The sequence below is a fragment of the Sander lucioperca genome, chromosome 6 (assembly GCF_008315115.2).
Source record: "Sander lucioperca isolate FBNREF2018 chromosome 6, SLUC_FBN_1.2, whole genome shotgun sequence".
Classification (NCBI taxonomy): Eukaryota; Metazoa; Chordata; class Actinopteri; order Perciformes; family Percidae; genus Sander; species Sander lucioperca.
Window position 1 is genome coordinate 28,593,864 of NC_050178.1, and position 27,171 is coordinate 28,621,034.

General features: G+C 39.5%; 2 protein-coding genes across 2 annotated transcripts in view; both read right to left on the bottom strand.

Moving 5' to 3' along the window:
• The window catches only part of LOC118495300 (nuclear factor 7, brain-like), a 1,057,410-nt gene that overhangs the window by 774,367 nt on the left and 255,872 nt on the right, over nt 1–27,171 (bottom strand). The gene's annotated exons all lie outside the window — the stretch shown is intronic.
• The window catches only part of LOC116065144 (CD276 antigen-like), a 104,910-nt gene that overhangs the window by 44,748 nt on the left and 32,991 nt on the right, over nt 1–27,171 (bottom strand). The window contains exons 3-5 of the mRNA XM_036002571.1: nt 15,587–15,931; nt 15,129–15,458; nt 3,316–3,591 (exon numbers count right to left, since the gene is read on the bottom strand). Coding sequence (XP_035858464.1) covers nt 3,316–3,591; nt 15,129–15,458; nt 15,587–15,931 — 951 coding nt within the window. The remainder of the gene's footprint in view (nt 1–3,315; nt 3,592–15,128; nt 15,459–15,586; nt 15,932–27,171) is intronic.

Genomic DNA, 27,171 nt, shown 5'->3' on the forward strand with positions numbered 1-27,171 from the left:
ATATTTACCGACGTTTCCCTCCCTGCCGCCCGGCTTCGGATTCCGCTTTCGCGTGCTCCCCGGGGTGTCGGGGGCGAATGGCGTGGGTGGCTTGGGCCCCGTCATAACTGCTTGCAGTTCTAGTTGTTATAGTTATTACATTATTATTAAATCTTTAATTTTGACCATGGCCTTAACAATAAACAAGTTGCTGACTGTTGTTTAGTACCCTTCTTTTTTACTTTTTTTTTCTTTCCTTTACAGTAAATAAATAATAAACAAATACAAATCTTAAAGTCAAGTTCATAAAGTCACTTTCTTTGCATTCATTTGATTCCCAATCAAGATACACTGGTAAGAATTGCTTTCCATTGTTAATATGTACTTAAAAACAGTTCTGAAATGCAAAATAATAGAATTTTAATCATGTGATAAAACATGCGATTAACTATAGAAATTCAGTGATTAATCACGATTAAAAAAAAATAATCATTTGACAGCCCTAATATAAATAATCTGTTGTGTTGTCTGCTCATCATGAATATGTTGATACAATTCATTATTTTAACTTACCTTTATTACCCTTGAATACAATCCAAGCTAGAACACCAGCAACAAGAAGAAGAGCAAAAATTACGAGAACTAAACCAACAATTAATCCAGCGGAGAACTCTGAAACAGAAGACAAAAAGTTACTCTAAGACTCAGAATGTAACACAGATCATATACAGCAGATTGGACATCACAGTCTACAAAAAGAGAACAACTGAAGGTTGGAATGTTCCTGAAACGTGGAATATAAAAATCTGCAGATAAAAACCGCGGTGGAATAAATGTATATGCATATGCGTTGATATTATTATTATTAGGGCCCGAGCACCTATTGTTTTTGTAAGGATTATTATTATTATTATTCTGCGCGTTGCTCACATTTCTGAGGGGCTTAGCATGCTGGAAAACTCACCAAAATTTGTACACGTCATAATTTTGAAACTACAAAGTTATGTAGTGATTAGGCTCGGCCGTTTAACGTGCGCCTTAAATTGGACACAAGTAATAAGTTAATATACCAAATTTGGAGGGAACATAGGTCTCATCTTGAACTCCATGGTACTATTTTTAGAAACAATTACATAATTCTAAAATTTCCGAAAAATTGATTTTCGTGCGAAAATCTTCATTTTACCAACATCCAACATTAGGATGCACGAAAACTCAATTTGGCAGCCATGTCCATCCATCCATCTTCCGCTTATCCGGTATCGGGTTGCAGGAGTAGCAGCTCCAGCAGGGGACCCCAAACTTCCCTTTCCCGAGCCACATTAACCAGCTCCGACTGGGGGATCCCGAGGCGTTCCCAGGCCAGGTTGGAGATATAATCCCTCCACCTAGTCCTGGGTCTTCCCCGAGGCCTCCTCCCAGCTGAACGTGCCTGGAACACCTCCCTAGGGAGGCGCCCAGGGGGCATCCTTACCAGATGCCCAAATGCCATGTGCAGAATATTAAACTCTTTCATCTGAATACAGATTTAGGCGTGGGAGTGGTATGGTTGCTCTATAGCGCCCCCTAATTGGTTTTAGCTCTTGGGCGCATTTTTGACGGCCTCAATATACACGAAAACTCACAAAAATTGGCGCCCACATATAATGCGAGATATTACGGTGATTTTGCCCAAACCTGTAAGCGGATTCACCACTTACACTAATGTGAGCAACTTCAAATTTACAGCGTAGGTGTACAGTGGCTCAAGGACCTCACCTACCAAAAATGGCACACATGGACCACTAGGTGGCGCTATAATGACGTGAAAAATGTTTTTGCCTAGAACTCCCACATTCGCACATTAGAAAACCTATACGATATAGGCCACGCCCATTTCCGCTAAGAGGTTTTTTCGCAATATCGCGCAATACCAACTTTTTCTATCTCCTCCTAGGCCGTGCGAACTTGGTACGTAGCATCTCCAGATGTTAAATTTTTTAAATTATTCGCAATTTACAAGCAATTTTCGTAGCTAGCCACAAAACAAGAACTTTAGCATATCTCGACCAAAACTTGGTACTGTTGTTCGACATCCCACTCCGAGCCTCTGTACCAAATTTGGTGAAAATCGGCCGTTAGGGGGCGCTATAATGAACGTAGACGCGTAGTGGCAAATAAGTCAATGCATTTAAATGGGAAAAATTCGACATGCCACTCTACATTAGCTTTGGTGATGATCGCCCTTTAGGGGGCGCTATAACTGAGGTAGAAGCGTTTTGGCCTTTTACTCAATGAATGGGAAATTTGCCATTGCATTTCAATACAGACTTTGGAGCTCGCACTTAGTGAAATTTCCTGACTTTTGCCTCGCCGCTATCGTGCTTTGGGTTCTCCTTTCGCGTGCTCCGCTTTCATGGTCTCTTAGCGTCGTCAGGGGCGACTTGCGCCAAGGGGGACTGGCACGGGGGAGGCTTGGACCCCGTCATAACTGCTTGCAGTTCTAGTTAGTTATTGAGTCCGACTGACAACATACAGATTGGACATGTCAAATGGGCCCAAATGAAGGCCGACTGCTCCTCCGACTGGCTACGGCACGGAAAACACCGAACAGACTCGAGTCACCGACCTCGCCAGACTGTCCAACGGCCAATAATCGGGTTGGTGTATCAGCGCCTTTAAAATAGACTCTTGTGAGGATGGAGATCGTGTTTGTCTCACAACGCTGCTTAAAAATAAAAGCATTGTAGTGTGGATGTAGCCTCAGACACTAAAAATGACACAATCATCAGGAGGTGGCGCTGGTAAGGTGTTTTGTGTCACAGCCTATCCGTGACTCAGGCATTAGTGTTTCCTTTTTTGGTGTTCTGTGTGTGTGTGGGAGTGTGTGGGCAGGTGTGGCTTTCTCCAGGGCACCTGGCTCTCCAGCGCAGCTGCAAGTGATCTCCTAATAAAGCTCCAGCACAAGTACTCCAGAGATCCAGGCAGCCAGTGCCAGTTTGTTCAGTCACTCACGTTGGCAGTCAACGTCACCTACGCTGCCTGCTACTCCACCAGCCCTGTGTTTCGTGCCTGCCTCGTCTACCTCCACTCCTCCTACCATTTGGAATACCACCTACCTTTGTTGCAAGATTTCTGTTCAGTTGAGCACATTAAAGACCTGTTACTACCTCTAACCATCTAGTCAGTGTCCGCTCTTGAGTCCAGACCTCACAGACATAACAGTTTTGGCCAGTAACTGAATATAGGTGAATCTCATGATACAGGCCACACACATTTCCGCCTATAAAATGTTGCAAATAAATAACACATAAACAAATAATTTAAATATTAAAATATCACAAGGAAGAATCTTACCACTGATATGCACAGAGGTCTCAGCATAAATCTGATGTTTGATTTCCTCCTGTGTGACTACACAGCGATAGGTGCCGGTCTTGGTCACAGTAGTTTGGAGGGTGATGTAGAAGCTGCCTTCTCTTTCTGAGTCCTGTGTTACTTTAGCATTAAGGTTGTTTCCATCACTGTCCTGCAGCTCTACTTTAGGTTTTGGATTGCCATGAACTTCACACTGCAGCAGCGCCGAGTCTGCTGTTGCATCAAGTATTGTAAGAGATGGTTTTAAAGCTGCACCTGTGAACATGAAACAGATAATTATATAAGATTACATTACATGTAATTTAGCTGACGCTTTTATCCAAAGCGACTTACAATTGCTATATATGTTAGAGGTCGCACACCTCTGGAGCAACTAGGGGTTAAGTGTCTTGCTCAGGGACACATTAGTTCATGTATCTCAGTGGGAATCGAACCCCGGTATCCCACACCCGAGGCGTGTCATATCCACTGCGCCATCACCACCGTAAGACAATCACAGCATTCTGACTGGGATGTGTTTTTCATCCCCTCCCTGCTTTAAAATGTTTATAACAGTGTGAGAGAAAAATACAAGGAGAAATAGAAAAGCACAATTTAAGACTTAATTACACATTTCAGCGTTGTTGCAGAACTTCTTCCAGTATGAGTCAGTTTCTGGTTCTGCAATTTTTTTATGTTCTACAACAATATAAAAAAAGTTGTTATAGTAAAGTGAGGCCAATGAACAATAAGTACCAAAAAATAAACCGGGAGAAAGCTTTGAAGTGGGACATATCAAGTTACATACACAACTATGAGGGTGAGTAACATAAATTAAGCACGTAGCATATGGCGCTAGCCATAGCTAGCCTAGCTTGATGTCTGTAAACAAATAGCTTTTCTTTATACCGGGGGCCTGTTGCACAAAAGTAGAACGAAGAAATCCAGGATAACTGAAAAAGCGCAGCTTGACTTAGTGTGATCCGCTCATCGTGGCTTAATCGGTTGCACGTTTGCCGAGCCATGCAGGATGAGAAAGTGAAGCTATGTCAAGCCAGGTGTAGATAGCTGGGATAAGTGCACGTTCACGGCTTTCTTAAATAGACCACGGTATCCATCACAGATTTATAGATGCTAAAATGGAGAATGGAGAAGAGTGAGCAGGGCCCTATTTCAAGTAGAAGGTTTAACAAACTCTGAGTCTAACCCTGATGTCTGAGTTGATTTACCCTGAGATGGGAAACTCTGAGTTTTCGGTTTCAGAACAGCTGATATGAGTTGGTTCAATCAACTCAGAGTAGGTTCACGCGCATGCACCACCACAATAAAAAGGCAGCATGAATGGAGCCATGATACTACGATTCACCATGGTAACAACCACAAACAAACGGGTCGGCGGAAATACTCATGCGCACATACAGCGAGTTAAAAAAAACAAAAAACACAGCGGCTGCTGCAAAAGAGAGAGAATTTGCGTGGGAGAAAATTGCTGCTAGAGTAAATGCGTATATTCCAATATAGTGTATGTCATATTTAATCATAATTATAGCCTAATATTACTGGTGAAATCGCATTGAACCTATAATCTATTTCATTTCTGCGGACGAAAAAGTACTACGCCTACTAATCCCATGAGGCTGCAGCACCATCATTAACAGAATTATAATTCCTAATCTTTTATTTACCGTAATTTCCGGACTATTGAGCGCACCTGAATATAAGCTGCACCCACTGAATTTTTAAAAAAATATTATTTTGAACATAAATAAGCCGCACATGTCTATAAGCTGCAGGTGCCTACCAGTACCGGTACCGGTACATTGAAACAAATGAACTACACAGGCTTTAACGAAACACGGCTTGTAACAAATAGGTTTTAACGAACGAAACACGGCTTGTGACAAAAATAAATAGGCTTTAATGAAACACGGCTTGTTACAAAAAATAAAAAATTAACAGTAAACAGTAGCCTACCAAGAAAGTCATTGATCACTATCTTCCTCCTCCTGTGCACTGAAACCACTGAAGTCATCTCCTTCGGTGTCGGAGTTGAATAGCCTCAGAATTGCTTCATCCGATATTGGATCCTTTTCATTGTCACTCTTGTCACTTTCATCCGGAGGCAAATCCCCCGCTGAGCCCTCTTCAACACGCAGCCTTTCGAAACCCGTTGATGATAGTGGATTTTTTGACAATGCTCCACGCTGTCAGGCCCCACTGGCAGACTTGACCATAAGTTGCTCTTCGCATGCGGCCCGTTTTAGTGAAGGATTTCTCCCCACTTGTCATCCAAGCCTCCCACTCAACACGGAGCGCCACCTTAAATGCACGATTTACACTGATGTCGAGTGGCTGCAAATACTTTGTTGTGCCCTCACAGCTGGAATTGAGTTTGTCCTCTTGATGGCTTCTTTCACCGAATCTGTTATGTGGGCCCTCATGCTGTCCAAAACGAGCAATGCCTTGTTCCTGTGAAAGAATCCTCCCGGTCGCTTGCCGTAACACTCCGTATGCCATTCATGCATTAGGCTTTCCGTCATCGATCCTTTCTTGTTGACTTTCACAACAATTCCTCTCGGGAATTTTTCTTTTGGCATCGTCATGCATTTAAAAATCACCATCGGTGGAAGCTTTTCTCCCAATGCCGTGCAGCTCAGAACACAGGTGAAGTACGTTTTTTCATGCCCAGTTGTTTTCAGCGTGACGGATGATTCGCCTTTCCTGTTGACAGTCCGAGTGAGAGGCAGGTCAAACGTCAGAGGAACCTCATCCATATTTATGATGTCGTGCGGGTCAATGGAATGCTCCGCTATCTTTGCATCAGTGAATTTGTGGAAGTTTGAAACCTTTTCCTCGTAGTCAGTAGGGAGCTGCTTACACAGACTCGTCCGTACCCTGGTGGACAGGCCTTTACGTCTCATAAATCTGAGACACCACGATGGTCCACCTCTAAAATCCTCAAACTTCATTGCGGTGGCGATTGTTTTGGCACAGTTGAAACACCTCAGCCGTCTGCTCTCTGAGTGTTGACCCAGTCTTCGAGCTCATTTTCTAGTTCGGGCCATCTGCTTTTCTTCCCTCTGAAAGCTTTAGTTGTCTTTTTGCACTGAGTCAATTCCTCACGCTGCTGTTTCCAACGTCTTATCTTCAACTCATTAAGACCAAGCTCCCGTGCAGCAGCTCTATTTCCTTTTCCAACAGCCAGATCAATCGCCTTCAATTTGAAAGCTGCATCATATGCATTTCTCCGTGTCTTTGCCATGATGAGGGTGACAAAATGACTAGCGTACCTGGGAAGTTTGAGCGTGCTCGATTTAATATAAATAGTAAACAAAAAAGTTGTTTAACCCGTTCGGCAATTTCATTGGTCTAATAAAAGCTTCATGCCGCCAACTGAGCACGTCACAGAATGTGTTTTTTTTTAAATTTTTGATATTAGCCGCGTCATTGTATAAGCTGCGAGGTTCAAAGCGTGGGAAAAATGTTGCGGCTTATAGTCCGGAAATTACGGTAAAAGGGTTTACATCATTCACCTGCAATACTGTGGAACGCCTTTTAAAAAGGAGTTCCACGTTTAAAACACGTTTCAGAGTGAGTCACTCTGACGGCGCTTTGCTACAGTGGCTTTACTAAAATGCTCCGCATCACTAATGTTATAAAGACAAATTCCCTTTGCAGAAGAACATAATGCGACACAAATAATCTGCTGGGATCTAAGAGCGTAGATCGGTGACGTTAGTGATATGAAGACGGATAAGGTTATGTAGTTACATAACTGATAGACTGGGAAGAAAAACGATACCGCTCAAATAGGAAGTTATCTAAAAATTAAAATGTCGGGGCTTCAATATCATCTCCAGACGTATGTTTAACTCTCTGTGAAGTAATACAGCTTCTTCATCAACGGGATAGTCGACAAAAGGACATGCCATGTTTTGAGAAATAAAACGTTTTATAGTCTGCCTAACATGGTTAATAAACCAACATCATTGTTTTTTTATTCATGCCGATAACAAACTACGCTGAAATGCGCCTGATACAGACTGAATGAGGAAATGAGAGAGTGCTGTGTCAGAGGGAGGAGACTGAGAGAAGAAATCCTGCTCCCGACCAGGTTAGGTTCACAGGCTCAGTTACCATAGTAACTGACTCTGAGGTGAAGTTACCTCTCTTTCTGAAACAGAAAACCCAGAGTTTCCCTCATCTCAGGGTTAACAAACTCAGAGTTTTCACTAAACCTGCTTTCTGAAATACCACCCAGCACGTGAAACACATTTGTAAAAAAGAAACACGGCCGCTGTAATAAAACAGCAGAGAAAGCGAGGCAGACGATCACGGACCAACTGAATGCGTAAGTAGGCCTAGCCTAAAAATATACATTTACTGACCACGGCTCTGAATTGAAACTGCCATACCATTCAATAAATTAAGTTGATTATTTGCACAAATGAGCAGCTGTACTCTTTGCCTTAAAAGTGAGCAGAAGACTAGTGTTACACAGGAAATGTACCATGAAGATAAATTACAACCACTAATCTACAATGCTGTGAAGCGTAGTCTACATATCCCTCTCTCTCACTCTGTCTCGCTCTCTCGTATGGGCTAAATATAAATTACCTATGGAATATATTTACTCCCACTGCTCGCTTTTCAGGCAAAGTGTACAACAGTTTTTTTGTGGAAATAATTAGCCTAACTCCTTAAATGGCTTCATTTAAGAGCAGTAGTTTGTAAATGTATATTTTTAGATATCATTCAGTCGGTCCGCTTCTGCCACGTCTTTTCTTACTTTTTTTGTTTTTTACAGAGGCAGTTTCCTTCTTTATTTATTGTATGCTTTGCTTCCTAGTAGGCATATATGGACATAGAAAAGAAAGACTGAAGAAATTGAACTCTAACATCTAGAAACTATAAAGATAATTAAGTGATACATTTAATGCACACTTTAAACATGACTGCAACACAGTGTATTCATCAGTTATTTCCCCCCAGCAAAATATAAGGTCAAAAACCATTGAGGTGTCCTCTCCCTGTTGTTTCATGAATGTACAGTAGTCTACATCACTAGATAGTTACTGGTCCAGTGAACTAAGACTATAATTAGGGAGGATTGTACAATTATAAAAACCTATAATAATTGTTCAATCCTCCCAAATTATAGTCCCAGTTCACTGGAGAGAACACAAATTGTGTGCTAAGAATGCCAAATACAATGCACATGGAAGAGGAACATACATGATCCTTTGTTAAAGAATACTAAAAGAAATAAATCAACTAAAATAGGTGTATTTGTCCCTGACCAGTCTGCCATTACCATTACCATTACCATAACCACTAACACATGTGTAGCACTTTATATATTATCCTTCATCACTGACTTCATTTAAAACACATTTGCAACTGTATCAGCCTGTTCTAATTATCTCAACAACTGTCATAATATATTCATCCAACTTCTAACAACAATATGAATAGCAGTTTTCATACAGCAATATAACAGTAACAATGATAGATAACAATCACATGAATAATTATAAAAAAAATAATGGTCAGAACTTTATATAACAGTGCTTTACTGAACAGATATGCACCTGTTGTATTTTAATGCAGGCTGATAATAATAATAATAATAATAATAAGGTAAAAGCACTGCTGAGTGAACAGAAAAGGCTCCAGGATTAATAAATCCTGGCTGTTAGCCTGGTCGGGAGCAGGCTAGCTGCACAGAATAAATCTCCATGGTAACTTAGGTGCCTCTGCTTTTGTGCAACCAAGTCAAGGTTACATTTTCCAGGATAACTGGAATATCGCAGCTTAATCCCTTATTTTGGTTTTGTGCAACAGGCCCCGGAAGTTTAGCTAGCTAGATTGAACGACATATGACGGACAGTATGTGTGTATTTACAACTGGTATTTAATGACCCCACTTTGTATTTTTTATTATGTTCCTGGGGATTTGGCTAATTTCAGACATGTTAGAGGCAATAGTAAAACCTAAACTGTAATATAACTGAAAAACAAATTCTTATAACATTATTTTAATAATAACATTCCTATATATATCTCTGTATAGAAAGTTGTAAGTACAATTTCACTCCTAGAATAAAACACTATTTAAAATAGCAGTTATTTATTTTTACCATAATGAAATCAATACAAAGCAAACTGAACAGAAAAAAAAAGTATTTTGTTTCAGTTTCCCTTCTTCCAGGTGGGACTGAAGTACCCCTGTTGAGCTGCATCACAGCTGCACCGTGTGCATGGACCAGTGTTGTACAACCACACTACACTACTGTGTTGTTCCAGTCGTACATTACTCCAACCTCAAAATCCCATTGGTTCCCCCTGTACTCACCTGTGTGCAGAGGGCAGGCAGTAGTGGCACAAATCAAGAACGTTGGCAAGTCTGATAATAATTTAATTGTAAAATCATGTTACATACACTTATCATTTCTTTATCTTGCTTAAATTCACAGTGTGCACAACAAGGCCCGGGAGAGAAAATGACTGTGATGTCCACAAATCCAAAGCAGAGAAGGTAAGGTAAGATAGTAATAATGTTAAATAAAGCTATGTACACCTAATATCTTATGTGTTGATGTCTATGAATTTGTCTTAAATAGGAGCACACTATACAAAGACAACAGTGGAGAGTTGCTGGATCTGTCTGTCCTCAAAGTGCCAGAGATCTATAAGGACTTCACACCTGTTTCTGCACCATCACCTGCATAATCCAAGTGATAAAAGAGAGAACAAACTATTGTTTTATCTGCTTACATGAATAGGTGCCTGTAATGTCTGCCCACATATACAATCAATTCAATAAATGTCGATAAGTATCACTGATATTTCTTAAATCATTGTAGTTTTTCAGAGCAATAAGATTATTAAAGCCATGTTCATATTTGCAACAAATTAAAACCTTTATCAAGGCAAATAGGTTTTTCATGTTCTGTAATCTTTATAAAAAAAACAGTACAATTAAATTTACCAGAGTGGACACTTGCAGGTTGTTAAACGGCTTTAATTTACCTTATCAAAACAATGAGTAATTCATAACAAACTGCACAATATTTGACACAAAACCTGAATTAAATAGGAGGTATATACAACTAGTAGAAGATAAATTAAGGGAGTCAAGTCAACAGTGTACACCAGAATAATATATATCGTGATTAAGTAATGATTCTTAGTGTTGTCTGTAGCCTACTAATATAACAAAACAGAATAATATAGTGTATGATGCAGTATGGAGAACAACCGAGTCCCATATGACCCCAAAAGACTTTAAGTGCAGCTGTTGATGATTTTGCAGATGGTTGTAGTCTGTAGTCAGTCATACAGTAGGTAGATCTGGAGCAGATGGTTGTAGTCTGTAGTCAGTCATACAGCAGGTAGATCTGGAGCAGATGGTTGTAGTCTGTAGTCAGTCATACAGTAGGTAGATCTGGAGCAGATGGTTGTAGTCTGTAGTCAGTCATACAGTAGGTAGATCTGGAGCAGATGGTTGTAGTCTGTAGTCAGTCATACAGTAGGTAGACCTGGAGCAGATGGTTGTAGTCTGTAGTCAGTCATACAGTAGGTAGATCTGGAGCAGATGGTTGTAGTCTGTAGTCAGTCATACAGTAGATAGATCTGGAGCAGATGGTTGTAGTCTGTAGTCAGTCATACAGTAGGTAGATCTGGAGCAGATGGTTGTAGTCTGTAGTCAGTCATACAGTAGGTAGATCTGGAGCAGATGGTTGTAGTCTGTAGTCAGTCATACAGTAGGTAGACCTGGAGCAGATGGTTGTAGTCTGTAGTCAGTCATACAGTAGGTAGATCTGGAGCAGATGGTTGTAGTCTGTAGTCAGTCATACAGTAGGTAGACCTGGAGCAGATGGTTGTAGTCTGTAGTCAGTCATACAGCAGGTAGATCTGGAGCAGATGGCTGTAGTCTGTAGTCAGTCACACAGTAGGTAGATCTGGAGCAGATGGTTGTAGTCTGTAGTCAGTCATACAGTAGGTAGATCTGGAGCAGATGGTTGTAGTCTGTAGTCAGTCATACAGTAGGTAGACCTGGAGCAGATGGTTGTAGTCTGTAGTCAGTCATACAGCAGGTAGATCTGGAGCAGATGGTTGTAGTCTGTAGTCAGTCATACAGTAGGTAGACCTGGAGCAGATGGTTGTAGTCTGTAGTCAGTCATACAGCAGGTAGATCTGGAGCAGATGGTTGTAGTCTGTAGTCAGTCATACAGTAGGTAGATCTGGAGCAGATGGTTGTAGTCTGTAGTCAGTCATACAGTAGGTAGATCTGGAGCAGATGGCTGTAGTCTGTAGTCAGTCATACAGTAGGTAGATCTGGAGCAGATGGTTGTAGTCTGTAGTCAGTCATACAGTAGATAGACCTGGAGCAGATGGCTGTAGTCTGTAGTCAGTCATACAGTAGGTAGATCTGGAGCAGCAGGGAGACTTCTAACTTTCATGGGTTGGTGATAAGACACTGTGCTGCTATGATGCAGCATTGGTCGAGCCCTTCAGCCCCAACTGGAAGAAAAGAAAAGAAAACAAAATGCTTGTTTTTTTTCTGTTCAGTTTGCTTTGTATTCATTAAAAAACTGCTATTTAATGAGCAAATCATTTCTAGATCTGTTTTTATTATAGTGATACAATTGTACTTAACATTACAACGTTTTATACAGACTGATATGAATCCATCATTTTCAAACTAATGTTATATGAAGGAATGAAAACTAAAAACTACAATCCAGTTTCTGGTGTTCTTTCAGTTATATTACAGTTTAGGTTTTACTATTGGCTCTAACATGAAGTTAGCCAAATCCCCAGGAACAAGGTTAACCAAACGAGGAAAAAATACAAAGTGGAGTCATTAAATACACACATACTGTCCGTCATATGTTGTTCAATCTAGCTAAACTATAAAGAAAATCTATTTGTTTACGGACATCAAGCTAGGCTATATGCTAGCATGTCTCAAATCCCCAGGAACATGGTTAACCAAACGAGGAAATAATACAAAGTGGGGTCATTAAATACCAGTTGTAAATACACACATACTGTCCGTCATATGTCGTTCAATCTAGCTAGCTCTACCGGTATAAAGAAAAGCTATTTGTTTACAGACATCAAGCAAGGCTAGTATGCTACGTGCTTATTTTATGTTACTTACCCTCATAGTTGTGGATGTAACTTGATATGTCCCACTTCAAAGCTTTCTCCCGTTTTCTGATGGGTGCAGGTGAAAGAGCGTCGACCATTCTGTGCACATTATTGACATATACTAATAATAAAGCGATGGACGGCGGGGGTAAATGAAGTTGGGTTACAGAGGAGCCGTCCGCAACGGATGTTCTAACGTAAACGAACGCACCCTCAACGGGGCAGGGATCATTTCATTGGTCAACACTACAGCTGGCATTCTATTGGTTGCTGAATTTTGATAGGGTTGTCACACAAACAATCCGAGAGCGCAGGAAAAATCCGAGAGAAGATTTCCAAGCGCGCAGAATCAGCCTGAGTGCAAGGAGAAATAGCTGAGTCCAAGCACAAAGTTTGAGCACAAGCACAGCAAATCCAAGCACGAGCAGTGACTATTTGAGTGTGAGAGCAAGGTTTTGTGTCCAAGCACAAAGTTTGAGCACAAGCACAGCAAATCCAAGCACGAGCAGTGACTATTTGAGTGTGAGAGCAAGGTTTTGTGTCCAAGCAGAAAGTTTTAGCACAAGCACAGCAAATCCAAGCGCGAGCAGTGACTATTTGAGTGTGCATACTTGAATACGCCTCTTATCCCGCCCTGTACACGCCCATTTTTAACCATAAATAGTCAATGCAAAGCACCTCGTGAATGCTGATCAGTATATGAATGACACTGGCAGTTGTTAGACCGCAGAAAAGCAAAAAACTTCTCAGACGTTCAGGAATTGCTGCAAATTGAATTATAATTTCGGCCTGTTCTTGCACAGTGTAGGTAAACCTGATCTATAACTACATGTATTAAAAATATGTCCAAAATGGCAGGCGTTATGGCACTCAGGGACAGCTTCGATAGACCAGACGTATATAATAAGATTTAACAGAACTGTATATTATGTCCAAACAAGCCTTACTGATAAATTTGAAGATTATATATAATATTTATTAAAAAAAAACACTTAGCTGTCTGACATTTCCCTCTGGAAACAGCTGGTTCCGGCACATTGCCCTCTCTACTGGACCCAATTCAATACACAGATCCAAGAGCACAGCTTTAGGGAATCTAAATCGGCATATTAGCCAGTCATCATCATGGTCCCTGAAGTCTCTTTCTTTATTGATTCTTCCATTGGCGGAGTCCTCCTGCAGGGCCAGCAATGCCATCATGCAGCATTACGCACAGGTTCACCACAGTATTTGTTTACAACAATTTGTGATTGTTAACACCTTGCCAACACAGCATAAACTAGTGGTATCCCCACCCCGAGATACAATTTGAAGACGAAAGAAAATCTAATAGTCAAACACACTTTTCTTCATGCAGGTTTTGTCACGAACAGTATTAAAGTTAGGACTGATAACGAGGTCATTAAGTGTAACGATTGCAGGAGAGCTTAACGGCTGTATTTCCAGACTTTGACATTTGATGATATATGCACAGTATTAAAGACAGATATTTAGTTATTTACACTGTGTTCTGCAGTTATCTAATGCTAGGGTATTTGATGCTATCCTCTATTCCATGGAGTTGGGCCATCTCATCCTCCTGCGCTCCGTAGTGGACAATGTGATGGTGAGACAGCGCCGATTAAATATTAAGATTTTTTTATTAAAGATTTGAGTTGGATTTTACAAAGTGTTTATGGAACAAGTATCACTAAGTACAAGCGCAAATAACACTGTTAGATTTAATCTTCATGGAAACGTGGATGATATGGAGTGAAAAAATGTGCGTGGGGCATCAATAGTTGAAAATATTACGAGTAATCGTTTTTCCCATTTACTTACTGCAGTCTGACTTCAGTTCACCACCTCACCATTTGCGTTACCAATTCCTATTTTGTCTCCAAAATGTGCGTACGCATGGGTCAGAGTTTGCGTGAACCGCACATTCTCCCGTCAAGTTTGTTTTTTATAAATCACAACCTTTGCGTGGGAAGTGGCGCATTTTCAGCCCCGTTTTGTGCGTACGCCACGTTTATAAATGAGACCCCTGTCGATTAAATGAACTAATCAATTAGTCAACAAAATCATATTAGTGTTAGATAGCGAGTGACATCACTAAAACCATAGTCTGGATCAACAGAAGTACATTTCCAGGATGAAGCCTGACATCTGACACTAGGCTCACACACCAGATGTCAGGCTTTGGCCGTCACCTTCCGCTCTCTCTGTGTTGCTGCTCTTTCAGGGAATGATTGTAAAGATTTACAAAGAATTCGTTTACGGCATTTCCTCTCTAACTGGGACGTTTTAGGACCGACAGCTAATTTAAATTTCTCATGTTACTGTATTGTGTCAACAGTTCACTTCATTTAATATTGTATGTGACGTTTTCTTTTGCGTGGTGCAAATGTTCCCCCAAAACAAGTTCCTTCCAGAAATTATTTAGCAGAGCCACATCTGATCAGTCTTTTAAGACACCATCTAAAAGGCAAATCAAAATGTATGTTAGAGTGCTTGTGTGATATTATCACACTAAAACTGATTCATACATAGACCTGACTGGTTTTGGGTTAGGGTTAGGTCGAAGTGTGCTTGAAACAAATTAGGTTGTATATAGACTGCTAGAATTTCAGAAAATGAGAGGAAATATTCAGCTGTTTAACGAATTTACTCACCGACAACAACAAGCTTAATGTGGAATTTTTGAGGTGGCTGAAGATTTGGAAAATCACAGGTGTAGACTCCTCTGTCAATCACCTTCGTATTTCTGATGATTATAGAGGTATTGCCATGTTTCAGTTCATCTGGAAAATGTGAGACTTGACCTGGAAAGCAGTTTTTGTTATCATTGCTGCCTCCATTATAATAGAACAAATCCTTCTGACAGTCATCTTTCTGAGCAACTTTCTTCCAGTCAAACTGTTTTGAAGTAATATTCTCCTTGGTGCTGAGAGAGCAGGGTAACACAACATCACTGTCTTCTTTCACTGTGATGACTTTTGGCTCTGGAAGATAAAAACACATATTAATCAGTATGTTTACATGCACAGCTATCAATTAATAATTATTAAAGCAGAAAAAAAATCATTTTATACAGCAGTTTAGTTTGTAGTCTAATTATTTTTGCACTCACCAACAACAAGCTCAATGTAGAATATTTGAGGTGGCCGAAGACGAGGAAAATAACAGCTGTATTCTCCACTGTCAGTCACCTTTGTATTTCTGATGATTATGGAGGCGTTGCCGTATTTCAATTCATCTTGAAAATGAGAGACTCGACCTTTGAACTCTTCACTCTGACCATCTCGACCATTGTTGTAATGATTGCCTGAGTCATACATGAACACCTCCTTCAGACCATCATCTTTCTGAGCATCTTTCCTCCAGTCAAAGAGTTTTAACTCAACGTTCTCCTTGGTGCTGAGAGAACAGGGTAACACAACATCAGTCCCTCCTTCCACTTTGATGTTTTTTGGTCCTGGAAGATAAAAACTTGTATCAAAGGGGTGATTGAATGCAAAACCGATTTTACCTTGTCGTAGTTGAATAACGACAGTTTGGTGGGTACATAGGACATACATTGAACCTCAAAATCCCATTGACACCTCTTTCTTCTGCAAATCTCACAATTTGAAACTGCCTCTGAAAACGGGCAAATCTCGGCGGCTCCTCCTTATTTGGCTCTAGTCTCTTTCTTTATCATGCCCAAACATTTACATAGGCTACACCACTGATCTGAGGTCAGCTTAGTCTTCTGAATAGGTTGCGTAGATCTCAGAAATTGTATACATTGTTAATCTGCTATTTTACCACTAAATTCACTTCTGAAACTTTTTTATGCGAGAAATCAACAATGTAGAGGTCAAATATGGGCCGTTTTACGAAAATTGATGGCTAATTGCAAATTTTGTCCGACAGTGCTGCCTCGCCGCCCGGCGTGTCCTACTTCATAGACTCCGGCTCGCTGTGAGCTAGCTGGACCTCTGTCACGAAGGGAAGCCCGCGGCGCTCCATACCCGCGCAAAGTCACCGTTTCTGGGTTGCTGGACTACAAAATGCCGAGGCCCTGATGGAGCTCCAGGGCTTGCAGCGAGCTGCGATCTTTACCCATAGGATTGAAGGGACAGTAGCAGCTAACGAAATCCCTAATGTTCACAAAAATGCATTAAATTGAAATCGGACACCATTGTTAGCTTTATAAGACCTTGAGGTAGATGTTATATAAGTGGCGTGACGAAATTCAAACTGTAAATATACTCGAATTACGCTGAAAATGAAGCTAACTAGCCGCGATCTGTACACATAGGATTTAAGGTACAGTCGCATCTAACGAAACCCCTAATGTTCACAAAAATTCATTAAATTGAAATCAGACACCATTGTTAGCTTTATAAGACCTTGGGGTATATGTTATATAAGTGGCGTGACGAAATTCAAACTGTAAATATAGCTACTCTAGTTACGCTGGCAGCTGGCAGCCAGCCAGCTCCGCGGAGTTCCATGGAGCTCCGCGAACCCCCGAGTATTCCAGTAGTCCAGTACCCAGGGAAACAGTGACTTTCACTGGGTATGGAGGTTGCCGCTTTCTCGTCAGACTGTGTGGAGCTCCTAGCTGAAGTCCGACACGTCTTACCAAATTTGCAATTAGCCATCAATTTTCGTAAAAAACTGCCCATATTTGAGCTTTATATAGTTGATTTCTCGCTTAAAAAAGTCTCAGAAGTGAATTTAATAACGAAATAGCCTGACAAACAATGTATAACTTTGCAGTGTCTGAAATATGAGACCTGCTGTCTCTTCTCCAATGTGTTTCTATGTGGTTTGTTCAAACCAATCAGGGCGCAGCTCATCTAAATATTCATGAGCATATCATATTTGGAAGAAAAGCTCTTGTTCCAAATAGAGCCATATTCACAGGGTAGTTAAAGGCCTAATAAAATAGCATTCGGGCAATTTTCAGCCCAACCAATGTTACATACCCTATTAGGAGACCTTAAGGAACAGTGTAAAATACCCTATATAATCATTCTATCACCCCTTTAATCAACATGTTTACATGCTGAGTAACACGTGTTACCAGAATTATTCTACAACAGCCGTTAAAACAGTACTTTATTTTGTTGTCTAATTTCTCCTTCACCACAAGTGTTTGTAAGACGTCTACTAACTTTTTTTTAACGATATTTAAAATTGAATGTTATTATGTATTTTACACAAACACACACACACATATATATATATATATATATATATATATATATATATACACTACCGGTCAGACAGAATACCAGCTGAGATCAGTTGCATTGTTTTTTTAATCAGGGCAGCAGTTTTCAGATTACGTATGTGCTTACATAATTGCAAAAGGGTTCTCGACTGTTGTAGAAAGAAGTGGCTGAAGAAACGCTTGAAATTCCATGCTTTTTGGTCTAAACGTCATACCCAAATTAAAAGTGGTACAGCTCCCATATACTTTCACACTCAGGGATGTGCCTGATATCATTGGAAAGGTAACACTCTCAAGTTTCTGTTACAAGTGTCAGGGTGATTCTAGGTTTTACTGACACAGAGTTACAGAGGCTAGAATGGAGGTTTTTTTTATTTCCATCCAAGTAATACATCTGTAAAATTATTAGAATACACTGCTGTAAACGCATATGACAGGTGACAGACAACACAGGGCATTAGCCACGTCTCAGCTTACTATAGAAAAAATGAAGCCAAAAGACTCAAAATGGATTTTATATGATTTTTTTTCTACAGATATGTCTGTGCGTTTTTTTATTTCCATTTGAAAAGTGCAAAGAAAAAAGCCAAAAGATTACAAAATACAACACTTCTCAAATACACAAACACACCCACATCAATCACCTTTCCAATGATATCAGGCACACCCGAGAGTGTCAGCGTATATGGGAGCTGAACCACTTTTATGACATAATGTAATCTGAAAACTGCTGCCCTAAATAAAAAAACAATGAAACTGATCTTAGCTGGTATTCTGTCTGGAATGGAGTGGAATGGAAATTTATAAGTGACCCCAAACTTTTGACTGGTAGTGTGTATATGTATGTATGTATATATATATATATATATATATATATATATATATATATATTATATACTATGAGTAGCCTACAGCTGAAACGATCACCCGTAATCAATTGAGTGACAGAACTATTTGGATCATTTCCAACTTCTTGAATGTGAAGATTTAAAAGGTTAGATGCTAAACTGCATTTCATTGTACTGGTACTCAATCATCACAGGCCAATATTTCCATTCATCAGAGTCAAACTCTTTCATTGTAATATACTTTTACGTACCTTTTCTTTTACTTCTACTTTAGTAACATTTTCAATGCAGCACTTTTATTTGTAACAGAGTATTTTCACAGTGTGGTATTAGTACTTTTACTAAAGGATCTTGTAGTATCTGATGGACTTACAGGTTTAATGTCTATATAAACCTTTTACAATCAAGAACAGTGTTCAGCGAATCTCTCATCCACACATCGGCAACGCAGCACGGCAACCAAGACACAACAATCTGCAGCAGGGGTTGTAGCCAATTCCGTGGTCTGTCCCGGGACCATGGTCTCTGGCAGGGACCAGTGGTTACTGCCATTAGGGGCGCTAAAGACACTGGTCGCGACAAGCTCCTCAGTGCTCGCGACCAGTTGCTCTGTGGCATGGACCAGCTGGTCTCTGGCACAGACCAGTGGTCACAACCACTAGGGGCGCTAAAGACACTGGTCGCGACCAGCTCCTCAGTGGTCTGCCCTGTGGTCCCTGTGGTCTGTGAATCGGCTTTAGTATTTTCTCCCCTTTCCTGTCGTTTTGGCAGCACTGTTAGCTGGATAAATGTCAGAGATCATAATCTTTTGTCTATAAAATACACTATATCAGATATATTATGATTATTATTGTTATTATTATTGATTATGAAGATCCGTGTGGTCAGGATCAGCTGGTCTCTGGCACGGACCAGTGGTCACAACCACTAGGGACGCTAAAGACACTGGTTGCAACCAGCTCCTCACTGGTCTGCCCTGTGGTCCCTGTGGTCCCTGTGGTCTGTGAAGCGGCTTTAGTATTTTCTCCCCTTTCCTATGGCGTTATATATGTGTCACATTCCTGAGCGAGTAATTGTATGTTTTGAGCACAGAGAACTATATTTTGCAAGCGCATTACATTGCATTTTGAACAGAAATGTACACTCGCAAAAAATAATTCAGTTTGAGTAAACAAAAACCTATTTTGTGCACAATAAATGTATTTGCATGTCTTTCTCTGCTCGCAGGTAGACGCTGCTGCGCTCCGGTCATGTCTCCCTCGCTCTCAACCTCTTCTCTCTACGCGCTCAACTCTAGACACCCTCGCTCAGATTTTCACAGCATTACAAGTGTGCCACAAAACCAACCAATCGCAGAATCAAAAGGTCAATTCTGATTGGCTGTTCGTCTCCAATTAGATCGCAAGTAGCAGGAAACAAAAATCTAGGAGGAACAGTCTTTTTCAGTTAACACCTGTTGGTACAGCAAATACTGACTACAGTGGAGCTGTTCGACTAATGTTACTGGATTAAAACACATTTCGGTCAGTATTTTGTATTATTGACTTATGTCACAGAAATGTCTTAATATTTGTGTGTACTAAAATGCCATTGTTTTGTTTGACTTATATCTCCTTGTGTGTTTAACGTTTGACTCATCCTTCACAAGCAATCTAGCTCACACACTGCAGCCGACATGTCCTCTGAACAGGCCTCGCAGCACTGTAACTAGCTAAGTTAGCTAGGTCTTGCAATGCGAGACTGAACAGCAGTAGACCTGTCACACTATAGCCACATGTAGCTAAGTATTTTTTTAATACTTTGGTTACATTACCGTATTTTATTAACCTGAATTATGTTGCTATATTAGCTTGCGAAGGAGCTATCCGTTGCTAACGCTAATTTATCTCAAAAAGCAGAAACGTTAGCTAACTACTGCCAAGATATGATTTCACTAGAGACCAGAGAGGTGTTGTAAGACTCGTCAAGTGTTGTCATGTGTTTACACTGTCTTACAATGTAACCATATCTTGGCAGTAACATTAGTTAGCTACTGCTTTTTGACATAAATTAGCTAGCTAACGTTAGCGTTAACAACGGATAGCTACTTTGCAAGCCAATAAAATATAGCCTTGGCAAACAGAATTAAGGTTAATAAAACACGATAACTATGTAACCAGTATTACAAACTTCTTAAAAGTGGCTGGATTGTGACATTTTAGGTGTGTTCGGATGAATACGTTGGATGCATAGACTTTATCCATGCTGGGCTAAAGTTAGATTGCTTGTGAAGGATGATGTTAGTCACACAGAGATATGTAATTCAAACAACGGTATTGTGATTAACACAACTATTAAGGCATGTCTGTAATATACCGGTCGGTCAATAATATAAAATACTGTAGATCAGTGCTTTCCAACCCTTCTGGTCTGAGTTTCTCCCACAGCCCTGTCATAAAAACTCACATACCCCGCCTTATGAATTCCCAATGTGTTCACACTATTTATCATATTAAAGTGAATATTCTTACATTTCCATGCAATTGAACTGTAAACATTTAGGTTGGTTTGGTCAGAAATTCTACTAGCTAGCTAGGCCTTTTACTTGAAGTGTTGTTAATGTTTCAAAAGTCATCTATTACTTTTAGCTAATCATTTCAACTGTTAACTAAGTCAGTAGGCCACTTTTAGCTGTTTATTTCTACCATTGATTACTTTGCTATATGTTTAAACATATGTGTTGAGCTGTTTTAGCTGATATATTGTTTTAAATCAATCATAATTCAATTATTATTTTAATTAGTTAAGCTGCTCCACAATCTTTCCAAGTACCCACTGGCTACAGCAGAGATACCCCTTGCTGGGGCATCACGGCAGGTGTTGCATTAAAGACTGTTTCCCTGTAGATGTCTTTCCTGCTACTTGCGATCTAATTGGAGACGAACAGCCAATCAGAATTGACCTTTTTATTCTGTGATTGGTTGGTTTTGTGGCACACTTGTAACGCTGTGAAAATCTGAGCGAGGGTGTCAAGAGTTAGCGCGTAGAGAGAAGAGGTTGAGAGCGAGGGAGACATGACCGGAGCGCAGCAGCGTCTACCTGCGAGCAGAGAATGACATGCAAATACATTTATTGTGCACAAAATAGGTTTTTATTTACTCAAACTGAATTATTTTTTGCGAGTGTTAATTTCTGTTCAAAATGCAATGTAATGCGCTTGCAAAATATAGTTCTCTGTGCTCAAAACATACAATTACTCACTCAGGAATGTGACACATATATAACGCCATACTTTCCTGTCATTTTGGCAGCACTGTTAGCTGGATAAATGTCAGAGATCATAATCTTTTGTCTATAAAATACACTATATCAGATATATTATGATTATTATTGTTATTATTATTGATTATGAAGATCCGTGTGGTCAGGACCAGCTGGTCTCTGGCATGGACCAGTGGTCACAACCACTAGGGGCGCTAAAGACACTGGTCGTGACCAGTGGCACAGCGGTCATGACCAGCTTCTTACTGGCACAAATAGTCCAGGCAAAGTAGCGTTTTACGACAGACTAATTGTAAAATAATTTTTTGCAGCTTAGATCATTTCTATGTCTAGAACAACATACTAAAAGTCCTAAGAAATCCTAGTTGAGGAAATATGTTAAATTCTCATCAATCCAAGATGTGTGCCAGTAAGGCCAGACAACAATACACCCCAATGGGGCTATTCTTTTCCTTTACTCCTATCAAAATGAAACTTTACACAATGAAAGTACCCTTGAAACGTAAAAATGTTTGTATTACAAGTTTCTTTGAAAATGAATTTTAATATGCAAATTAACTATACACTAATCAAATATGCCCAACATACACCCAAATAGGCTTAATTTTTTCCTTTACTCCTACCACAATAAAACTTTACATAGTAAAAGTATACATGAAAAGTAACTTTTTTTGTATTACAAGTTTCTTTTGAAATTAATTTGAAAATGCACATGAGCTCCACACTTATTGAATATGTCCTAATTTGCATAGGTAGAAACACCATTCATATGTATGACAAATTCATAATAATAATAATAATCTCACCATGTTACTAATGACTAGGGCTATTCTGACTTTCTTATGATGTTATCTGTGGGGGAATGTCATTAGGTAAGGGTTGTTCGCAAATAAAAAAAAAAAAATTTAGAAAGCAACTGGAGGCAAGATTGTGCAATCAATTCTTAAGGTCAATATAAGTCTTTTTGCGGCAAGTGACCCAGGTAAGTGTGGCAAGTGACTTCAAATTTATCGTGTTTATGCATAAGTTAACCTACTGAATGGACATGAATGTGTGAGTTATTTGGCCCCTGTTTTCTACTTGTGACTTTATGGCTTCTTGGCCATAAGTCAGTTAGGACTAGTGTTGAGCTCATTTGCATATTTAAAATAGATTTTTCCAAGACACTTGTAAAACAAAAATGTTACTTTTCATGTATACTTTCACTGTGTGAGGTTTGACTGTGATAGGAGTAAAGGAAAAAATAAGCCCATTAGGGTGTATTTTGGGCATATTCGATTAGTATATTGCTCATCTGCATATTCAAATTAATTTTCAAAGAAACTTCTAATACAAAATGTTTTACTTTTCATGTTGACTTTAATTGTGTAAAGTTTTATTGTGGTAGGAGTAAAGGAAAAAATTAAGCCTATGCGGGTATATTTTGGGTAGCCTATATTCGATTAGTGTATAGCTCATTTGCATATTCAAATTCATTTTCAAAGAAACTTGTAATACATTTTTTTTTACTTTTCGTGGATACTTTCATTGTATGAAGTTTTATTCTGATAGGAGTAAAGGAAAAGAATAGCCCCATTGGGGTGTATTGTTGTCTGGCCTTACAGGCACACATCTTAGATTGATGAGAATTAAACATATTTCCTCAACTAGGATTTCTTAGGACTTTTAGTATGTTGTTCTGGACACCTTATAGAAATGATCTATGCTGAAAAAAATTCTTTTACAATTAGTTCTATTTTTGGCTCCAAAATGAGTTACTTTGCCTGGACTAAAAGGGCAGTAAAATGACTGGTCCTGACCACCTCCTCTGTGATCTGTTCTGTTGTTTGGACCAGTTGAGTGATCTGTGGAGTGTTCGTTTGTATTTATTTTTAATACAACTTTTCACGTTTCTCACTGTGTTAGCAGAATCGCCTAATGTGAGAAGCCATAATCGTTTGTCTATCAATGTTATTGATCACTATTGTTAATAGAAATCATAATAACAATGATTAAATTCTTATTATTAGTCGTAGTTGTATGAGTAGTACTATCGATTATGCAGGTCAGTGTGTTTGTGACCTGCCTCACAGTCCTGACCAGCTCCTCACAACAAGCTCCTACCTGGCACGGACCAGTGGTCACTACCACTAGGGGCGAAAAAGACACTGGTCTGTCTTGTGGTCCTTGTCATCTGCCTGTTGTCTTGACCAGTTACTGAGTGGTCTTTGGAGTAGTTATTGTACTACTAATACACCTTCTCCCCTTTCTCATTGTGTTGGCAACACTGTGCTGAATAAATGTAAAAATAATTGAAAAAAAATCATTATCTTTTGTCTGTCAAATATTATTAATCATTACTATTAATAGAAATCATAATAACAATGATTAAATTATTATTATTAGTCGTAGTTGTATGAGTAGTACTATCGACTACGCAGGTCCGTGTCTTCCTGACTGGTTTAAACTTTACTAATGTGTTGCATTTTAAAAGAACAATCATCGAGTGATTAGGTGCTGGATCAATCAAGATGATTCGACTGTTACTTTTGTTAGGCTACTTAAGTTGAATTTTTAATTAAACTTTTACATTTTTGTATTTCATTTGGTGTTGCTTTGTCACTCAACTCTACATTATTTCTTCCACTACAATTACTTGACATTAGTTTCTAGATCAAGATTTGATACAAAGGGTAATGTGACAAGCTTTTAAAATGCAACACATTGGTAAAGTTTAAACCAGTCAGGAAGACACGGACCTGCATAGTCGATAGTACTACTCATAAAACTACGACTAATAATAAGAATTTAATCATTGTTATTATGATTTCTATTAATAACAGTGATCAATAACATTGGATAGACAAACGATTATGGCTTCTCACATTAGGCGATTCTGCTAACACAGTGAGAAACGTGAAAAGTTGTATTAAAAATAAATACAAACACTCCACAGATCACTCAACTGGTCCAAACAACAGAACAGATCACAGAGGAGGTGGTCAGGACCAGTCATTTTACTGCCCTTTGTGCCAGTAAGAAGCTGGTCATGACTGCTGTGCCACTGGTCGCGACCAGTGTCTTTAGCGCCCCTAGTGGTTGTGACCACTGGTCCGTGCCAGAGACCAGCTGGTCCTGACCACACGGATCTTCATAATCAATAATAATAACAATAATAATCATAATATATCTGATATAGTGTATTTTATAGACAAAAGATTATGATCTCTGACATTTATCCAGCTAACAGTGCTGCCAAAACTACAAGAAAGGGGAGAAAATACTAAAGCCGCTTCACAGACCACAGGGACCACAGGGACCACGGGGCAGACCACTGAGGAGCTGGTCGCGACCAGTGTCTTTAGCGCCCCTAGTGGTTGTGACCACTGGTCCGTGCCAGAGACCAGCTGGTCCGTGCCAGAGACCAGCTGATCCTGACCACACGGATCTTCATAATCAATAATAATAACAATAATAATCACAATATATCTGATATAATGTATTTTAAAGACAAAATATTATGATCTCTGACATATATCCAGCTAAGAGTGCTGCCAAAACGACAGGAAAGGGGAGAAAATACTAAAGCCGCTTCACAGACCACAGGGACCACAGGGAAGACCAGTGAGGAGCTGGTCGCGACCAGTGTCTTTAGCGCCCCTAGTGGTTGTGACCACTGGTCCGTGCCAGACCACAGAATCGGCTACAACCCCCTCTCACAATCTGAACACTGGTATGTTGTATGGATCAACTGATTCTGACTTTATGTCTGTGACATCCTCCTGATGAAATACATTTCCTCATTTAGAGCTGTGATAAAGAGTTTTTGAGGAAGTGGAATCACGTGGAAAAAAGACATAAATCTTCTCTCCCCACATACACAACTCTCCTGTAGAAATTAACCTAAATAACAGTGGTGGAATGTAACTAAGTAGGCCTACATTTACAACACGGTGTTTTACCATAAATTAAACTACCCAACAATATAACGTCCTACAAGTCTGAAATGATAAACTCACAACTGTTTGGATCGTTTTCCAGTAACAGAGTATGATACAGTGTGGTAGCCTATAGTACATTTACTGAAGTAAAGGATCTGAATACTTCTTCCACCACTGCCACTGTAGCTTTTTTTTAACCGATTCTAAACTCCGGGGTTTCCTGTTTCCTCCCGCCCAAAAACTAACTGAATGCCAAAGTATAACGAACTTTAAGAAACACTGAGGTCATCTGTGAGGAACAATCAGATCAATAACCTGTGCTGTGAAGTGTTAGGCTACATGTGTTATTGACACTAATGAGATCATGACTATATTAATCCATAGTATCATCTGTGCTGATTATACTTATTTTAAGATCTACAACAGACTGTGTGTCTGTCTTCATATCTACAAAGTTAGTCATTCTTACCGTTTTCATCACAAAGTGTTTTCCCGGTCAAACACAGAAGACACAAACACAGCAGATCCAGAAGAAGCTTCATAGTTGTCTATAATTATTGGAAGAGAGACGGAGTTGTTGTTACAAATGATACATTGGCGATGGCACACAGTTTATTTACTTTCAGTTTCAGCCTACCACTCCTCAGTTAAAAAAATAAATAAAATACATTCCTCGGTGGAGCTCTTTCACCATCTTGTGTTGTGTTACTGTAGTTACAGAAGTCTAATATCATCAGCATCAGTCCTGTCTCTTGTGAGTAGATGATCACATGATTCCATTCCTGTTTTTAGAGATTGGTCTGTTTTAAGGTCCATGTATTGAACCCCTTCACGTTTCTTTTTATGCGTTATTTGCATTTTTCTATCTATTCTTTGTTTATATCATATTAAATGTTATAGTTTTCATGCACCGACAGCCAAGGCAAATTCCTTGTAAGTGTTACTTACTTAGCAATAAATATTTTTCTGTTATATTTTTCGTCTGGTGGGTGTGTCTCTCGTTTTTTGGCTGTGTCACAGGATTACGGAATAATCAGTATCACGCTATTACCTGAAAAGTTTGTTGTAATAACAAGATGTTTTTCACGTTATAACAAGGTATTTTCACATTTTAACAAGATATTTTAAGTTTTTACAACATGCAAACTCATCAAGTTATAACAATTATTGTTATTACAATATACTATGTATCACATTATAACGTGAACATAAAACTCCTGTTTAAATAAGGACACGTGTGCGGACGAATAAATTGCGAATTATGATTCATAAACACAATTTAAGTTCTACTTCATCATGGGCTGAGACTCATTCTTCCTTCTGTATGCTCCATCCATTTCAAAATCCTTCTTAGAGTATGCATACTTATCACAATATCATCCACCGTCATTATTAGCAGGAGAATCATGTAATCATTAATGTGATACTGACTTTTTTCTTTTTCTGCCGTGGCAGCACTACC